General features: G+C 35.0%; 1 protein-coding gene across 2 annotated transcripts in view; it reads left to right on the forward strand.

Annotated features, from left to right (window-relative positions):
• Positions 1-18,953, forward strand: part of UNC13C (unc-13 homolog C) — an 869,114-nt gene that overhangs the window by 415,519 nt on the left and 434,642 nt on the right. For both annotated transcript variants that reach the window (XM_079129872.1, XM_079129871.1), the window contains 2 exons: positions 11,779-11,801; positions 12,381-12,445. In XM_079129872.1, coding sequence (XP_078985998.1) covers positions 11,779-11,801; positions 12,381-12,445 — 88 coding nt within the window. The remainder of the gene's footprint in view (positions 1-11,778; positions 11,802-12,380; positions 12,446-18,953) is intronic.

Genomic DNA, 18,953 nt, shown 5'->3' on the forward strand with positions numbered 1-18,953 from the left:
CTTCAGGGTTTTTTTAATTTCTTTCTTTTTCTTTCTTTTTTTCTTTTGTCATTGTTAAACCTTCCTTTGTAGTCTAATATATGATCAATTCTAGAGAAAGTTCTATGTATTGGTGAAAAGAATTTGTAATTTGTAGCTGTTGGATGGAATTGTCTGCATTTGCCTATTAAGTCCATTTGATCTGTAGTATGGTTTTATTCTCATATTTCTTTGTTGAATATTTTAATATGGATAATATGTCCACTGAGAGTATACCAGTAATTATCCACTATTGTATTGCAATTTATCTCTCCCTTTTGGCCTAATAGTGTTTGTTCTATAAAATTGGGTGTTCTGACATTTGGGATACATAGATTTAAAATCCTTATACTGACTCCCCCAAGCAGCCCAGCCCAATCTGGTGGGAAGCGCCTCTCTAGGCTAGCTTCCCAGGGCAGACCGCCCAGTGAGAGCCTCTCGATGCAGAGCCAGCCACAAGTCCCCAAGCCAGTGGAGATATTCGACACTCAAGCAGCTTCTGGGACCAGGGCTGGGCAGCCAGAGACCTCTCCAGGCAGCATTGTCCCCCTCCAGCTGTAGGCTTTTTCCATGGGGCGATCCAAGGTGGTGGACTAGAGGGTGACTGCATCTCCAGTTGCCCCAGAACCCAGGATTCAAGAAGGGGAGGCATTGAGAGACTCAGACTAAGATAGAACCACGGGGTGAGTCTCCCCCACCCAGCGAAGCTCAGCTGGGTGGCAGGCCAGGATTTGAGTGGCTTATTAGAGTGGGACAGGGCAGATAGCGTCTCCCCCAGGAAGCTCTGTGCAGTCTGGTGGTGGGCTCCACCCAGAGGGACAGATCCTCCAGCCTCTCGGAACAGGCCCCCCAGTGAGAGCACTTCTGCACAGAAGCAGCACGGCCAGCTCCGGCCCGCCCTGGCCAGCTCTGGCCCGCTCCGCTGCCAGCTCCAGCCCACCCGCAGGTTGCTTCAGTGACCAGCACAGGGCGCCAGGGACTTCCCCAAGCAGCCCAGCCCCCCTCCGGCGGGAAGCGCCTCTCTAGGCTAGCTTCTGGGGGCAAACCGCCCAGTGAGAGCCTGTCTACACAGAGCCAGCCACAAGTTCCCAAGCCAGTGGAGACCTCCGACCTACAACCAGCCTCTGGAACCAGGGCTGGGCAACAAGAGACCTCTCCAGGTATCTCTCCCTGGAACCAGTAGCAGGCTAGGGGCAGCGTTCTTTGGAAGCACTGCATTATCAAATTAATCCAAGACTTCTGGCTACTGAAGGCTGGTAGGTGATACACTGGAAATCTACAGGGTCACTATAAGCCAATAGAGGAAATCTACAATATCACGGAGTCCCATTGACATCTGACCAATATGAGAAAACAAGGGAAGAAAATGTCCAAAACAAACCTAGATACTATATCAATAAACCAATGACAGCACAGCAGAAGAAATGTCCGAAAGGGAGTTCAGAATGTACATAATTAAAACAATCAGGGAAGCAAATGAGGAGAGAAAGAACAAATGCAGGCATTAAATGAACGCACTAATCAACAGTTAAAAGAGCAAATAATGGAAGCAAAAGAGCATTTCAATAAAGAGTTAGAGATACTGAAAAAAAAAAAACAAACGGAAATCCTTGAAATGAAGGAAACAATAAACCAAGTTAAAAACACCATAGAAAGCATAAACAATAGGATAGATCACCTGGAAGAACGAACCTCAGATATTGAAGACAAAATATTTAATCTTGAAAACAAGGTTGACCAAACAGAGAAGATGGTAAGAAATCATGAACAGAATCTACAAGAATTATGGGATATCATGAAGAGGCCAAATTTAAGAATTATTGGGATTGAGGAAGGCTTAGAGAAACAAAACAAAGGAATGAACAATCTATTCAATGAAATAATATCAGAAAATTTCCCAAATCTCAAGAATGAAATGGAAAACCAAGTACAAGAGGCTTATAGGACTCCAAATATGCAAAATTACAACAGACCTACACCAAGGCGCATTATTATAAAAATACCTAACATTCAAAATAAAGACAGAATTTTAAAAGCGCGAGAGAAAAGAATCAGATTACATTCAGGGGGAAACCAATAAGAATATCAGCAGATTTTTTAGTCCAGATCCTAAAAGCTAGAAGGGCCTGGAACAACATTTACCAAGCCCTGAAAGAAAATGGATGCCAACCAAGAATTTTATACCCAGCAAAACTTACTTTAAGATTTGACGATGAGATAAAATCTATCCATGATAAACAAAAGCTAAAGGAATTTACAAAAAGAAAGCCGGCATTACAGAACATTCTCAGCAAAATATTCCATGAGGAAGAGATGAAAAACAACAATGTAAATCAGCAACAGGAGGAACTAGCCTAAAGGAATAGCCAAATAAAGGAGAAACCAAATCATGTCAAAAAACAAAAATGAGTCCAATGACTAGGAATACAAATCATATCACAATAATAACTGTGAATGTTAATGGCCTGAACTCATCAATCAAAAGACATAGACTGGCAGATTGGATTAAAAAGAAAAATCTAACAATATGCTGCCTGCAAGAGACCCATCTCATAGAAAGAGATACCCATAGACTAAAGGTGAAAGGATGGGAAAAAACATACCATGAACATGGACACAGCAAAAAAGCTGGAGTATCCATCCTCATTTCAGATAATGTGGACTTTAAGCCAAAACTAGTCAGAAGGGATAAAGAAGGACATTACATACTGCTTAAGGGAAGCATAAATCAGCAAGACATACCAATCATAATTATCTATGCCCCGAACATTGGCTCATCCATGTACCTCAAACAAATCCTTCTCAATTTCAGAAACCAAATAGACCACAACACAATAATACTAGGTGATTTTAACACACCTCTCTCACCACTGGATAGATGGTCCAAACAAAAATTGAATAAAGAAACTATAGATCTCAACAACACAATCAACAATTTAGACTTAACCGACTTATATAGAATATACCATCCAACAAAGAACAAATATACTTTCTTCTCAGCAGCACATGGATCCTTCTCTAAAATAGACCATGTTTTATGCCACAAAGCTACTGTTAGCAAATACAAGAAGATAGAGATACTACCTTGTACTCTATCAGATCATAATGGACTGAAATTAGAAATAAATGACAGAATAACAAACAGAAATTTCTCCAGTACTTGGAGATTAAATAATACACTATTATATGATGAATGGATAACAGAAGACATTAGGAGGGAAATTAAAAAATTCTTAGAAGTAAATGAGAACAAAGACACATCATATCAAAATCTCTGGGACACTATGAAAGCAGTACTGAGAGGAAGATTTATTTCATGGGGCGCATTCAACAAAAGAAGTAGAAATCAACAAATAAACGACTTAACACTACAGCTCAAAGCCCTAGAAAAAGAAGAGCAGACCAACACCAAAAGTAGTAGAAGACAGGAAATAGTTAAAATCAGAGCCGAAATCAACAAAATTGAAACAAAAGAAACAATCAGAAAAATTAACAAAATAAATAGTTGGTTCTTTGAAAAAATAAACAAAATTGATAAACCCTTAGCCACACTAACAAAGAGAAAAAAGGGAGAAAACTCAAATTACTAAAATTCGGAATGAACAAGGAAATATCACAACAGACACGAGTGAAATACAAAACATAATTAGAAGCTATTTTGAAAATCTATACTTCAACAAAACAGAAAACCTCAAAGACATCAACAAGTTTCTTGAGACATATGAATTACCTAGACTGAACGAGGAAGACATACACAACTTAAATAAATCAATTTCAAGCAATGAAATAGAAGAGGTCATCAAAAGCCTACCAACAAAGAAAAGTTAGGGCCAGATGGGTTCTCAGCTGATTTCTACAAAACCTTTAAAGAAGAGCTCATTCCAATACTTCTCAAAGTATTCCCTTAAATAGAAGAGGAGCGAACCCTCCCAAACTCATTCTATGAAGCCAATATCACCCTGATACCTAAACCAGACAGAGATACATTGAGGAAAGAAAATTTCAGACCAATATCCTTAATGAACATCGACGCAAAAATTCTCAACAAAATTTTAGCAAATCGCATACAAAAATATATTAAAAAATAGTGCACCAGGATCAAGTGGGTTTTATCCCAGGGATGCAAGGTTGGTTCAACATCCGGAAATCAATAAATGTCATTCACCATATCAACAGACTAAAAGTTAAGAATCACATGATTATTTCAATAGATGCAGAAAAAGCATTTGATAAAATACAGCATCCCTTCATGCTCAAAACACTAGAAAAAATTGGGGTAGTGGGATCATTCCTTAACATTGTGAAGGCCATCTATGCTAAGCCCATGGCCAATATCATTCTAAATGGTGAAAAACTGATGGCATTCCCCCTAAAAACTGGAACAAGGTAGGGATGCCCTCTTTCACCACTTCTATTCAACATTGTTCTTGAGACTCTAGCCAGAGCAATTAGACAAACCAAAGAAATTAAAGGGATACGAATTGGAAAAGAGGAACTCAAACTATCCCTGTTCGCTGATGACATGATTATATATTTAGAGGAACCTGGAAATTCCACCAGAAAACTCTTAGAACTCATAAGTGAATTCAGTAAAGTAGCAGGTTACAAGATCAATGCTCATAAATCCAATGCATTTTTATACATAAGTGATGAATCTTCAGAAAGAGAAATTAGGAAAACTACCCCATTCACAACAGCATCAAAAAAAATAAAATACTTGGGAATCAATCTCACAAAAGAGGTGAAAGACCTCTACAATGAGAACTACAGAACACTTAAAGAAAGAAATTAAAGAACACCTTAGAAGATGGAAAGATCTCCCATGTTCATGGATAGGAAGAATTAATATTGTCAAAATGGCCATACTACCAAAAGTGCTATATAGATTCAATGCAATTCCAATTAAAATCCCAATGATGTACCTTACAGAAATAGAGCAAGCAATTATGAAATTCATCTGGAAGAATAAGAAACCCAGAATAGCTAAAGCAATCCTTAGTAGAAACAGCGAAGCAGGGCGTATCGCAATACCAGATCTTCAAGTCTATTACAAAGCAATAGTAACAAAAACGGCATGGTATTGGTACCAAAATAGACAGGTAGATCAATGGTACAGAATAGAGGACACAGACACAAACCCAAATAAATACAATTTTCTCATAGTAGACAAAGGTTCCAAAAATATGCAATGGAGAAAAGATAGCCTCTTCAACAAATGGTGCTGGGAAAACTGGAAAACCATATGCAACAGAATGAAATTAAACCCCTATCTCTCACCCTGCACAAAACTCAACTCACAATGGATCAAGGACCTTGGAATCAGACCAGAGACCCTGCATCTTATAGAAGAAAAAGTAGGTCCAAACCTTCAACTTGTTGGCTTAGGATCAGACTTCCTTAACAGGACTCCCATAGCCCAAGAAATAAAAGCAAGAATCAACCACTGGGATAGATTCTAACTAAAAAGCTTTCTCTCAGCAAAGGAAACTATCAGTAATGTGAAGAGAGAGCCTACAGAGTGGGAGAATATCTTTGCCAATCATACATCAGATAGAGCGCTAATATCCCGAATCTATAAAGAACTCAAAAAACTCTACACCAAGAATACAAATAATCCAATCAACAAATGGGCTAAGGAAATGAACAGACACTTCACAGAAGAAGATGTACAAGCAATCAACAGATATATGAAAAAATGTTCAACATCTCTAGTAATAATGAAATGCAATACAAAACTACCCTAAGATTTCGTCTCATCCCAATTTTAATGGCGATTATCAAGAACATAAGCAACAATAGGTGTTGGCGAGGATGTGGGGAAAAAGGTACACTCATACATTGGTGGTGGGGTTGCAAACTAGTGCAGCCACTCTGGAAAGCAGTATGGAGATTCCTCAGAAAGGTTGGAATGGACTCACCATTTGACCCAGCTATCCCACTCCTTGGCCTATACCGGAAGGACTTAAAATCAGCATACTACAGCGATACAGCCACATCAATGTTCATAGCTGCTCAATTCACTATAGCCAGATTGTGGAACCAACCCAGATGCCCTTCTGTTGATGAATGGATAAAGAAACTGTGGCATATATATACAATGGAATATTACTCCACCATGAGGAATGACAAAATTATGGCATTCGCAGGCAAATGGATGAAATTGGAGGATATCATGCTAAGTGAGATAAGCCAATCTCAAAAAACTAAAGGACGAATGATCTCGCTGATAAGCGGATGAGGACATAAGGGGGGGTAGGAGTGGTTAGTGTTAGGGTTAGGGTTAGGTTTAGGGTTAGGGATAAGGAGGGTTGTAAGAATGAGGAAGAAAGGAATGTATAGAGGGAAAAGAGGGGTGGGAGGGGAGGGGGGAAGGGAAAAATAACAAAATGAATCAAACAACATTGCCCTATGTAAATTTATGGTTTTTAATTAAAATTTAAAAAAATAAAATAAAATCCTTATACCTTTTCTTTGAATTGATCCCTTGATCATTATAAAGTGACTGTCTTTTTTTACTATTTTTCTCTTAAAGGTTCTGTTTTCCAATATGAATACAGATATTCCTGCTCATTTTAGATTTCCATTTCTTGGAATATCAATTTCAATCCATTTATTTCCAGTCTCTGTGCATTTACTGGTGATATGAGTTTCTTGTAGGCAGTATATTGTTAGTTTCTATTTTTTTATCCTTTCAATCAGTTTTTACCTTTAAATTAATTTACATTCAAAGTTATTATGGTAGGTAAATACACATTTCTGCCCTTTAAATTTCATTTTCTGGATGTTTTGAATATTCTTTGTTTTTTTTCCTTTCTCCCTTATTCCTCTTTTTGGTTTGATGGCTTACTATACTGATAAGATTTGATTCTTTTTTGTTTCTCTTTTATATATCTGTTCTTTGAGTGAGATTTACATTTCACATACTTTACCAATGGCAGTTAACTGTCTCACTTCTGGATATAGATGCCATAAGCATCTTTTATAAGACTGCTGATGTATTCTTAATGTAGGACTTTAGCACTATAAATTTACCTCTTAGAATGGCTTTTGTAGAATCTTACAAGTTTTGATATATTACCTTTCTACTTTTTTTGTCTCAAGATATTTTTTGATTTTCCTTCTGATTTTTTCTTTGACACATTGGTCATTTTAGGAGTACACTGTTTAATTTCTACATAGTTTGAAATTTTCTAAATTTCTCCATTACTACTAATTTCTGGTTTCATACTTGGTAGTCAGAGAAGATACTTAATATAACTCAATCTTTAGATTTGTTAAGATTTGTGTGTGTGTGTGTGTGTGTGTGTGGACCAATATAATGTATCTTGGAGAATGCTCCATGTGTACTTGAGAAATATATATATATTATATTGCTGCTGGATGAAATATGTTGTCATTTTTATGTTTTTAAATAATGTTACAAAATGCAAAAGACAGTAGAAATGAATATTTTATCCTACTACTGAAGATGAACAATTGTTGACATTCTGGTAATGCTCATTTCAAAATTTTATCTGTGTAAAATGTTTGTTTTATGTAGATAAAACAAAATTAGTTTTATAATTACAATACTACTTCTTTAAGTTTTATTTTGTGTGCTATAAACATTCCTTACATTTAATATATTTCTTTTGATGCATTGGTCTTAATGGCCACAAATTATTGATCAAGATTGGGGAACATAATTTTCAACCTATACTTCATGTGTGTTTATCCGATTTTTTTGCTGTGATTAATGAAGCAGTGCTCATCTTTGCCATGAGTTATTTTTTGATATTTAAGGTTGCATTAGTTTATTAAGGCTACCATAACATCATAACATAGTGCCAAAAACTGAGTGGCTTAGAATGGTGAAAATTTATTTTCTCAGAGTTCTGGAGGTAAGATGCCTAAGATCAAGATGTTGGCAGAGCCATACCCTGAGGCAGTAGGAAATAACCTGCCTAGACCTCTCTCCAAGTTTCTACTGTTTTTTTTGGTTTGTGGCAACATAATTCCAAGCTTTTCATGATGTTATTTCTGTGTGTACATCTTTCTTCATATTTTCCCTTTTAATAAGAATACTATTTTCATTGGATTAGGAGTCTACACTTCTTGAATACTGCTTCGTTTTAATTAATCACACCTATAATGATCCAATTTGCAAACAAGGCCACCTCCTAATATATTAGAGGTTAGGACTTCAACACATTAATTTTGGGAAGACACAAATTAACCCATAACAAAAATAATTTCCTTAACATCAACGTTCAAAATATCACTAAAATTTTGAAACTTTAGTTACAATTTTCACTCTTATCAACTATTCATGATAGAGTTTGATTTATGATATCCTCAACAGCCTTAGTAATTATTTTTACTATTAAAATTAATGTATTTGTTCTTTGTTAATTTTATAATAATGATTAGGCATAGTTTTAATAAGTCGGATAATTTTTTTTCACTTAATTACCATTGTTGTATTTTAATTTGTAAATTACCTATTATCTTTAAATTTGAAGATTTGTTCTCATTCATAGGTTTAATTAATATTCCCTTCTCTTCACTTAATTTTTCTTTAGTTATTATACATTTAATTTTAAATACACATGGAGCTTTGTGGAATATATATGAAATGAGTATGCAGACGGATATTATAGATACTCAACTGGTTGTCAAAGCACCATTCACTGACTAGTGGTTCTCTGTGTCTCTGATAAAAAGATGTCCTTTCTTGGTGGTTAAATTCTTAAGTATATAGTATATTAGTTTCACTTATGTCTCACTCATATTCTCTCTACTATTTTTCTGGGACCATAGTCCTCATAATGCTCTCTTTTATAAGTTGAAGATGTTTCACTTATATGTAATCCAGTTATACTTGAATTAGCATAATTTCAAGTTGCAATGACTGCCATTAGTATTCCGATTATTAAACCTATTGGATAACAGTCTATTCTCCCTATGTAGGAAAATGAAATAATATTTTCCTTTATTCATATTTTTAGATATTCCATAAATTTGTTCATTATTAAATTTGTTCATTAAATTGTCAGGAAACATTTATTGGTCATCTACTGTATTTCAGGAATGTGGTAGAAATTTTAAAAATGAGATTAAAAACCTACTAATATTGAGGAGCTTAATATTCTAGGATTGTGGATGAGGAAACTGGCAGAGATGAGGATTAGCAGAGAGAAATGCTCAGTGTGCAGAGCTCTGTACAAGGACCATGAATCCTTGATAAATGACCAGTTTCCAGGAGAGGGGCTTATGAGTTAGGTGAGTTTTAGAGGCTCACAGTCAGTTTGCAAGGTGGGAAGGGGAACAACTGTTACAGAGGATGGAAACAGCAAATGCAAAATACATTTTAAAAAGTGTGGCACAGAACTAATTTAATTCTGACTCAAGTTTAGGATGTGAAAAAAGAATGATGAGCCATGAGCCTATAGTACCCCTGGATCTGATTTTCTTTCATGAGGGCATTGAATATCATTGGTGGGCTATAAAAAGGGGAGCAACTGATCATGTCTATATTTCAGAACATTGTAGGGGTAGAATATAACAGGGAGATAAGAAAGAAGTCACAGTGAATAAAAAGGGCTCATTGATAATAAATGTGTTGATCGAATGAATGGAACCTTGAATGAATCAATGTATTGACAGATTAAGCAGCTTAATAATAATTGATGATGTTCATAAAATTACTTTACTTTTATTCAGTGGAATGATTGAGATAGAAGATAAATACCTACAGGAAATAATGAATACAAATTGCCCCTACAAAATATTGAATATTTGAAATAAGATCTTATTTCATTGTTTTAAAAATAGTTATTGTATTAACAATATAAGAAATATTATTTTATATTAGAAATGATATTTTATTGTTATAAAATATATTACTAAATTGATTATATATTATTATTATTATTTTATTTATAATAAAATATTTGCTTTGTTAGCTATTTTATTAGCCCTTACAGTATTCCAGGTGATTTTGATTTTGTTTTCTGGATGTAAAATTATCATTACTGAAAATAGCAACTTTGTATTTTGACTTCTAATATTTATGTTCTCCCTTTCTGTTCATGATTAAATATATTGGTCAGAACTTCTGGATATAAGTTAAATTATGTAGTGGAATGTTTAGCGTTGTCCTTGATAGTCGAAATGTGCTAATAAGTCACACTTAAGTTGGCAACTATGAAATTAAGATTTTTTAAACATATTAAATTTAAGGCAGACCCATTCAAATCCATTTTAAAGAGGTTTTTAATAATTCTTTGAAGGCTTGAAATTTTATCAAATGACTTTTTGTACCTATTAAAATTCAGGTATATATTTACTGACCAATTGATGTATGATCAATTGATATGTCATATTAAATTGGTCATTTCATGATTTTAAATGATTCCTAGGGTAAAATCTTCTGGATATAACCTATTAGTCTTCCAAAATAATAGTGAATTTTATTTGCTATATTTTATATAGTATTTAAAATAGTTATGTCAATAAGATCCATCTTTTATTACTTTATAATACATCTTTCCATGTTTTATATTTGAAGATTAAATTTGAGATATTATAAAATGTGTACAAAGATGTTAAGTTATGAAACTCAATCATTCTATACCTAGTGATGGGTCATGGTTGAGCTACATGACATTGCATAAATTATCATGCTGAGGCTCATCTATATTTTAAAAACAGGGAGGGGTTAAACTGAATTCCAAGTCACTCCAACTCTAGTTTCTTGCTTATTTGTAGCCCTAGAGATGTCCTTCCAGCAGTGAACTAATAAGCAAAGCTGAATACATTTAAGAACAATAGTTCTATATAAGGTGAAAATATTCGCTTAAAAGTAAAAATAAACCATGTCTTATGACCTGGAAGTTTAAAGTAAAAATAAACCATGTCTTATGACCTGGAAGATTTAGACCGGAGTTTGAAAACAGCCACAATAACAACCACCACCACTACAAGCACACAGCAGTCCATTGTCCATCTACCTGGGCCCATACACACTCAAAAACTGAAAACTATTGTACCTATGGTTTATCTGAAATTGCATTGTCAGACTCTGGGCCAACCACCCCATGCTGGTTTGTGCAAATCACATAAAGCATTGGATCTAAAAAGCACCAAGTGGAGCCTTAGGAGACCTGGCTTCCTGTCTCAGTTCTGCCATTTACTAACTTTGTGATTTTAATCAAGGCTCTTAATGCTTTAAGTCATCAGTATTTGTAAGATGAAATCATTTAAATTATTTTTAGTTTTAGTTCTAGATAAGGAACCATAAATAAGTAATCTTTTAATAAAATTAGTTTAGTTTTATAGACAGCTGAGGTATACTTTAAAAAATATTGTTAGTTGATCTTCTCAACAAAGTTGTGAGGTAATTAGGGAAAATCTTTCTGACTTTATTTCAGAGCTGAGTGTAGACTCTAGAGAATTTGGTAGTTTGCCCGGTGTGCTCAGTAAGTGGCAGAGCCCCAGCTAGAGCCCAGGACTTCTGGTTCTGCAACTGTCCTTTTTTTAATATGATACATTTTCATTCATTAAATCCAGCAATACTTTTCAAGCATTCTCTCACATTTCTCCAGCTCTTTAAATTATGAGGACTTACTCTCCCTATACCCATGGGGTTTAGCCTTGAAACTGTTCACTTATGATTTTTAACAATGTAACAATAACACTTTGTTCATGTATATGTTTAAATGGTTTCTCGAAAAGTAATCCATCTAACATTTATCCCTTCTTTTCCTGATTCTCTTTCAGATAGCAGTTCTGTGGATGAAAAGGTTTTAAATCATACTTTTTCTTCCCTCCTGAGGGATCTGTCTTTTGTACATGTTTGTTTGTTTACATATTAGACCTGTTTGGTTTCTCTGTTTTAGTTGTGAAATGTGCATGTCACCCCAGCTTTCCATTCTTTGGTTGTCCTTTAAGTGTGCCCTAATCTGTTGCATTTATGAAGAGGTTACACATTGCCAGCTGCGCTTACTTTAGCTTACCTTGCCAACCCTAGGGGTCTGCTTCGGTCAAACACAGCATCTGTTCTTAAGTCTGGCTAAGTCATGACCTTCCTGACTGATTCATGAACTTCACTGCACATACCAAGTTTTAAGGGCAATGGTATTTGGAATATGATGTATTATCCTGGACTCTGCCAGTGCTTTTTTTAAAATGCTGACAGCTAATTTCAAAACCTCCACTCACAAAACACAGCTTTGACTTGGAGCTGACCCTGCTTAGCATCTGTCCATACTAGGTGTTACGTGTGTAGTGCAGTTGACCTGTGTTCCAATTTCACTTACATATGCTACGGTATGCTAAAATACTGTTTGTTTTGTTTTGTTTTCTCTTATTCTTCATTTAAGGCTCGAATAGTAAGTGGCAATGATTTGGATGCTTCCAAATACTCTGCACTCCAGGTGTTTGGTGGGTAAGTAGTTCATAATCTTTCTAATTCATTCTGTTCATCCATAGCACTTGACTGTGCTTCTAGCACACATTTTGAATTCAAAGTATTGCATGATGGTATAGTTAACCTCATTGTTGCTTTATTTCTTTCAGAATAAAGTAGCTTTTATACTGTTTTCTTAAAAAGTAATAAGACACATGCTCATGACAAAAGGTTCTAACTTGAATGTGTATGTATATAATATATATATAATATATATGTAAACAGCTATATATACATATGCATATATATGTGTATGCACATGAAGAAGATTGAAATAATCTAACCAGTTAGCTTTTAACATTATTCCATATACAAATGCAACCACACAATTTTACATAATTAAATTTATACTAACACAATGCTGTTTTGATTTGCTTATTTGCACTTAGTGATATGTGCATGTACATCTTTCTGTCAATAACTCAATGAATGTAATCTATATTGTTTTTCATACTTGCATAGTATTACATTTAATGGATATATCAAAATATGTAACATTTAGTCACAAAAATAATATATGAATTGTATTCTCCATGTGAAATGTTGAAACAAGAAGCATCCTCTCTATAAGGCCTAAAATTACAGACTGGTATCACTTTGGCATGTATGTTCATAAGGCCTCTTTCTGTGTGCTTGCATTCATATCTATGTTCATATAAAATCAATAGTTTTGTGATCTCAGTGCATTTTAGCATAAATTAGTCTAAATTGCTTTCTATATGCAAATAAGTAAGCACTAACAATGCAGATCTTATACCAGCAATTGTAACTGTTTCATATATAATGACTCATTTGATCCTCATAATGGCCTGTGAGGTAAGTACTATTTTGACATTCATTTTACAAATGAGAAAATCAATGCACAGAGCACTTAGAAAATTCTCCCTTAATACAGCTAGTAAGTGGCAAAGTCAATAATTCAGCTCAGATAATCTAATTCAAAGTCTATTATCTTAATCGCTGTACTATATTGCTTTTGCAACTTGCAGTTTTCTTTTTTCTTTACTTTTTTGTTTAACACTGTGCCTTGCAAAAACTTTCTCTTCATTATATCTAAGTAATCCAAGTGTTTCACAATACTTATGCAACATTTATTAGTAAATGATTTCTAGGTGCCATTATTGTAAATACTATAATAAACCCTGTGGTAGTTTTTTTAAAGATATGATTTGTGGACTAAAGTTTATACATAGGTCATATATCTGTATGTATATTGATAGAGAGATAAAGATCTATATTAGGTGATATGTGAGTATTGAAATTTGAATATATTTTTCTAATATAAGTAGAAACAGGTTATATGCATACTTTGGGGTGTTTTGGCAAAAAGTTTTACAATTCTGTCTTATGATACTCTCATACTTTTAAAATTAATATTTTGTTAAATATATCCATATGTTCCTTATTTTAAATGAAACATTGGTAAGATTTAGAGCTTCAAATTTAAAACTCCTGAAAAATTATACACATACACATAATTTTTATTCTTATTTCCCAAATAGAAGGGATTAAGAGGTAACTTCTGTTATGATTTTAATGTCGATATCCTCAAATATGTGAAGAATTCCTCTCATTTCTATTATAATGTCATAGTGATTTAAATAGCTATAAAAACAGACATGTTGAAAAATCACTATGAATTATCCACAAAAAATTATGTGATAAATCAACTATTTTTACACTATCCCACACATACTCTTTCAGTTTACTAAGAATGATAACTCAAAAAATTGAATAAGATGGCTATCTTAGAAAATAATTGAGTTGAATTTCAATTTAATTATGAAGAAATGTTGGGACATAGTTTCATGATGTTGGAGGTTTATCTGAGTTTATGATCTTATAGACCCTTTATCTTCTACCATAGCATCCATCACTTTGAAACAACTTGATTTTTTAACTCATGTCTAAATATGAACCTTTATCATTGCTAAAGCAACAGATTTAATCTACATCAATGTGTTTCTCAAATGCACTCTGAGTAACCTTCTAGCTGAACATGGGTCATTTTTGTATTTCCAATAGATACTTTCCACATCCTTCTTTTTTTCCAGAAAATGCCTATTTAAAAGGACTCTCCCAGGGATTTTAGAATTGTGATTGCATGAGAAGGGGATAATTTTCAGTCTTAGAGAATTTGTCATAATACACATGCTTTGACATTGGAAGCTTCATGCACAGAACAAAATGACATGAGACCTGGAGAAAATGTGAGAGAAGAGTGAGATTGGGGTTGAATCAAAGAGACAGGCCCTGGGTAATCAGGTACTGGGGTTAAAAAAAAAAAAAAAGAAGTAGCGAGTTACATTTATAATACTGACTCCAATCTGGTAGACAGAGACCTTCTTTACATGCAGATTGCACATTGTTTTTGTTCATTTATTTGTTTCTTGGCCTTCCTGGTAGGTGTCACCAGTTTTTTTCTGTCTTTTCTATGCCTTCTCCCATCCCTTTCTACTCTCATCTACATCCTGGGGAACCTGTTTCACATGCTGAATTTATGACATGATTTCACTCTCATTTCATCTTTGGAGGAGTTTAACAGGTACCTGTAATAGATCCCCTCCCCACTCCTATATTCACACCTACAGTGCCAGGGGACAGCAAGGGATCACCCAAAAGCAGACACCCATAGAAAGAAACATGAATATCTGAGTCCTTAGTTTCCTGACTAGCTCAGATGGAACTGGAGGGATATTGTATGACTGTTCCATCCCTGGTCTCCCTTGAGGGATAGACAGGACTCAGATTCTGCTCTGGAGGTAGGCAGGTGGTTGGAATGCTCTTTGTGGCACAGTCACTGTTATATATTTTTAGTTATTTTAAAGCAACTTAAAGGAGAGGGGTATCATTCTGGGTTCCAGGTAGTTGTCAGTTCTTCACCAGAAGGGGACCACACTCCTCTGCAACCACTCGGTCCTCTTTGGCTACCCCTACCTTCCTCCAAGACAAAGCAAGGCCTGTTTTTGGCTTCACATTTAATTTTTCTTCATTACTTTCTTTTTGTGCCTAATTTACTAAAATATTGCTGCATAACTTGTTCTCATAAACTACAAAAATTTACTAAATCATTAAAGTAGATTTGCAAAGCCAATCTTAAATGGGGCGAGGGACGGCCCTGAGTGTGGAATGGAAAAGGGAAAGATGATTTGGTATAAATAAAACAAATACACTAAGGTGTGTTTTGGTATTGTTCTAGGGTTAGAGAGGTATGTGTTGAAATGTCCCTGTTGGTTAGTCCCCAAATGGAGTGTCTGGCATGTTTGATTCTTTAAAAGAGATTAGTAGCCACTGTAGGTCCTCTTTGGAAAACCCATATACAACTCCTGTGGTTGGTTTGTTTGTTTGTTTGTTTTGTTTTTGGTGTCAGTGTGGAGATAGTTGACAAGATTCTTGTAACGTATCTCCTTTGTATCTTCCTTTTATGATTGCTACTGACTCATGTGTTTTTGGGAGAAGGGTTAAAGGAGATTTGAAATAAAAATGCTCAGTAATTTTCTTAAAAACAGATAATTTATCATTGCAAAAATGCTTATTTTCTCTTGAAGAATATGAAAAGAGCATCTATAAATGAACTTTGGATCATAAGCTTTTAGAAATATTTGCTTATGACTGGGCACAGTGTTACATGCATACAATCCCACCAGCTCATCTGCCTGAAGCAGGAGGATCATAATTTTGAGGCCAGCCTCAACGATTTAGCAAGATCCTAAGCTTATTGGGACACTGTCTCAAAATAAAAAGTATGAAGGGCTGGGAATGTGAGTCAGTGGTAAAGCACTTCTGGGTTCAATCCCCAGTGCCAAAAAAAAAAAAAAAGAGAGAGAGAATTTTTTTTATTATGCTTTTCCTATTAATATTTTAAATATTATTAAAATAATTATTTAAAAACAATATTATAAATATCTGTCTTAATAAATGGAAGTATTACTATCATTCCTCTAAAAAATCACTACTACTGTCCTAGAAAACTGAGATGGGAAAAAAATTAGAAAACACAGCAACATTGCTCCTTGGTGACAGTAGACCTCATCTTTCACTTTTCCACCTTCACCATCTTTAACCACTGCAAAGTCATACAGCATTCATACCTCCCTCCTCTTTCTTGGGTATCAATGAAAAGAACAACCTGAACACATGGAAAAGTAGATTATGGAGTCAATGATTCTGCTTTCTAGTTTTTGCTTAGCTCTCTGTACATTTTTTTATAAGAATTTCTGGAAACAACATGCCAAACTTCATTCTATTTTTTCCCATCAGGTTCTGGGGGAAAAAAAAAAACCTGGAGAGGGAGAGAGAAAAGGTAAAGAGAAAAAAACTGTGAAAAAAGGCTAGAAGGATGTATATTTCAGTGAAATTCATAACAGCATTTCACAATTTTTAGCGATTTTAAAAGATTTTGATAATTTTTGTCCTATGTATAAACAATGAAGCATACACAAAGACATTACTAATATCCAGGAGATTGATTGGGGGGAATACCTCAGAGATAGAATGGAGAAAGAGCAGGAATATGCAGGAGGAACCCATGATAGGGATCTATCATCTGTGAAAGAATAGAGGAAAGGATGGAGGATTAGGTGTAAAAGCATTAAACTAAATGTAAGAACAAAGTGTCAGGTAGACCGATGGGAAATCCTAGAGAAGAGTCCAAAGGGAGTCCTGCATTTGGCATAAGGAGCCAGTTTTCTTACCTCTACCATGTTCAGTCATGGTTGGGAGCAACTTGTAGAGAATGTGGCCCCGGGATGAATGCCATGGTGGATTCTGGAGGGTAGCAGCTGGAGGCTATCATCATACTATCCTGCTCTCAACAGTCACTCTCTAAGGGATATGTGAGTCTTACACATCTATGGAAAACTGCATCAATTCAATGAAATGACTTTGATAAATGAAAGTGAATGAAGTGATTTAAGAAACTTACATGAATCATCTTTTACATGAGAATGATACCTTTTGAGGCTTTGAGCACATCTAAGTTTACCCTTCCCTGGACATTTATAGTCAGAATTCCACTGGTTGTATTATAGGGGACATTGGAAAACTCCCATATATTTTATTCTCTTTCTAATTCTAAAGTACAAACCTTATCAGCACCAGAATTAAGAAAGGTCTATAAAACAGCGGTGGAGTTAGAGAAAGGCATCTTAGGAATGGGGGTTATCATCTTCTTTTCTCCTTTTCTCTGCCAGTCCAAGCTTGTCTCTGTAGAGTGGTTCTCAAGGGCACCAACTCTCTTTGGCCTGGATGAAGGAGGGTTTAGCCCCGTCCATGGTTCTGCACTAGGCTGTGGCTGCTTTTCTTAAACCCAGGAACTGGGTCCCTCCTGATTTACCGTCACCAGGAAGATTGAAACTTATCAGGAAAGAGTTGGTGATGAAAGGGGAAACCCTAAAGCAGAGACAGAGAAAAATGGAGAGAGGAAGGAAGGACCCTGAGGGATTGCAATGGACCAAAGAAAGAAAAAAAAAACTCACCTGTTCTGACTTCATTTTCAAATAGGTACAATTGCCAAAAAAAAAAAAAAAAAAAAAAAAAAAAAAAATATATATATATATATATATATATATATATATATTTCCAAGGTTGTTCAGTTATTGCCATGAAAAATAACTTAGTGAATGTGAACAAGACAATTATCAAAGTTCTTCATAATTTGTTTTATAATTGATCTTGATTGAAACAGCAAATTTGTTATTGTAGAATCTAAAAGGGGTTAAGTCGCATAAGGTATGAATATAGCTGGCTTACTTTACTTGATATTTCTGGCATATCTCTGACATTGCTTTTACATTCTTCTAAAAAGTTTAGGAGGTCGCATACTATCTTCACGCCCTCGTCCTAACCTTAACTTACGTTTAGCCAGGGCCTAAAATAATTCATGTAACATTGAGGCTAAGGTGGCTCTTACTTTCTAGGGGCTCTTAACTTACTTTTTCTCATGGCATTGGTCTTCTCTCTAGTTGCTGAGAAAGTTTAAATTTAGTTTTCCCAATCAAGTTAGTTCCACAAACTTAAAGGTTCTTGTCCTCAAACAAATCGGATCTATCCCAGTCCCCTTAATTAACTTCCCTCCTTTGGAACAGTCAGAAAACTTCCTCCACCTAGAAAATGGCTGTTTTCGCTGCTATAATCCCTTCCCCATGGGTCAACAATTGACCCTGCACAAACATCTTTGCAATCTCTGGACCAAGTTTGCCAAGTATTGAAAAAATGACACCTCTCAAATAACACATAAAAAAGTTATCAGATACAAACAGGGCTCACTTTCACAATGTATTACTGCATATAATTTAGTCACAGGGTCCATGTATTTTTTATTTAATTATGTTCACACTCACATCAACCTTAACTAAAACTTAGTTTTAGTCCTCAGTGCCTGTTACCTAGGCAATTGCAAACTGATCTTCTTACTAATCTTCCTTCAATTTCTTGCTCCATGTTAAATCCAATCTCTATATTCTTAGAGATTAGTCTCTTTAAAACC

The sequence above is a fragment of the Sciurus vulgaris genome, assembly GCF_902686455.1.
Source record: "Sciurus vulgaris genome assembly, chromosome: 2".
In the NCBI taxonomy this organism is placed as follows: Eukaryota; Metazoa; Chordata; class Mammalia; order Rodentia; family Sciuridae; genus Sciurus; species Sciurus vulgaris.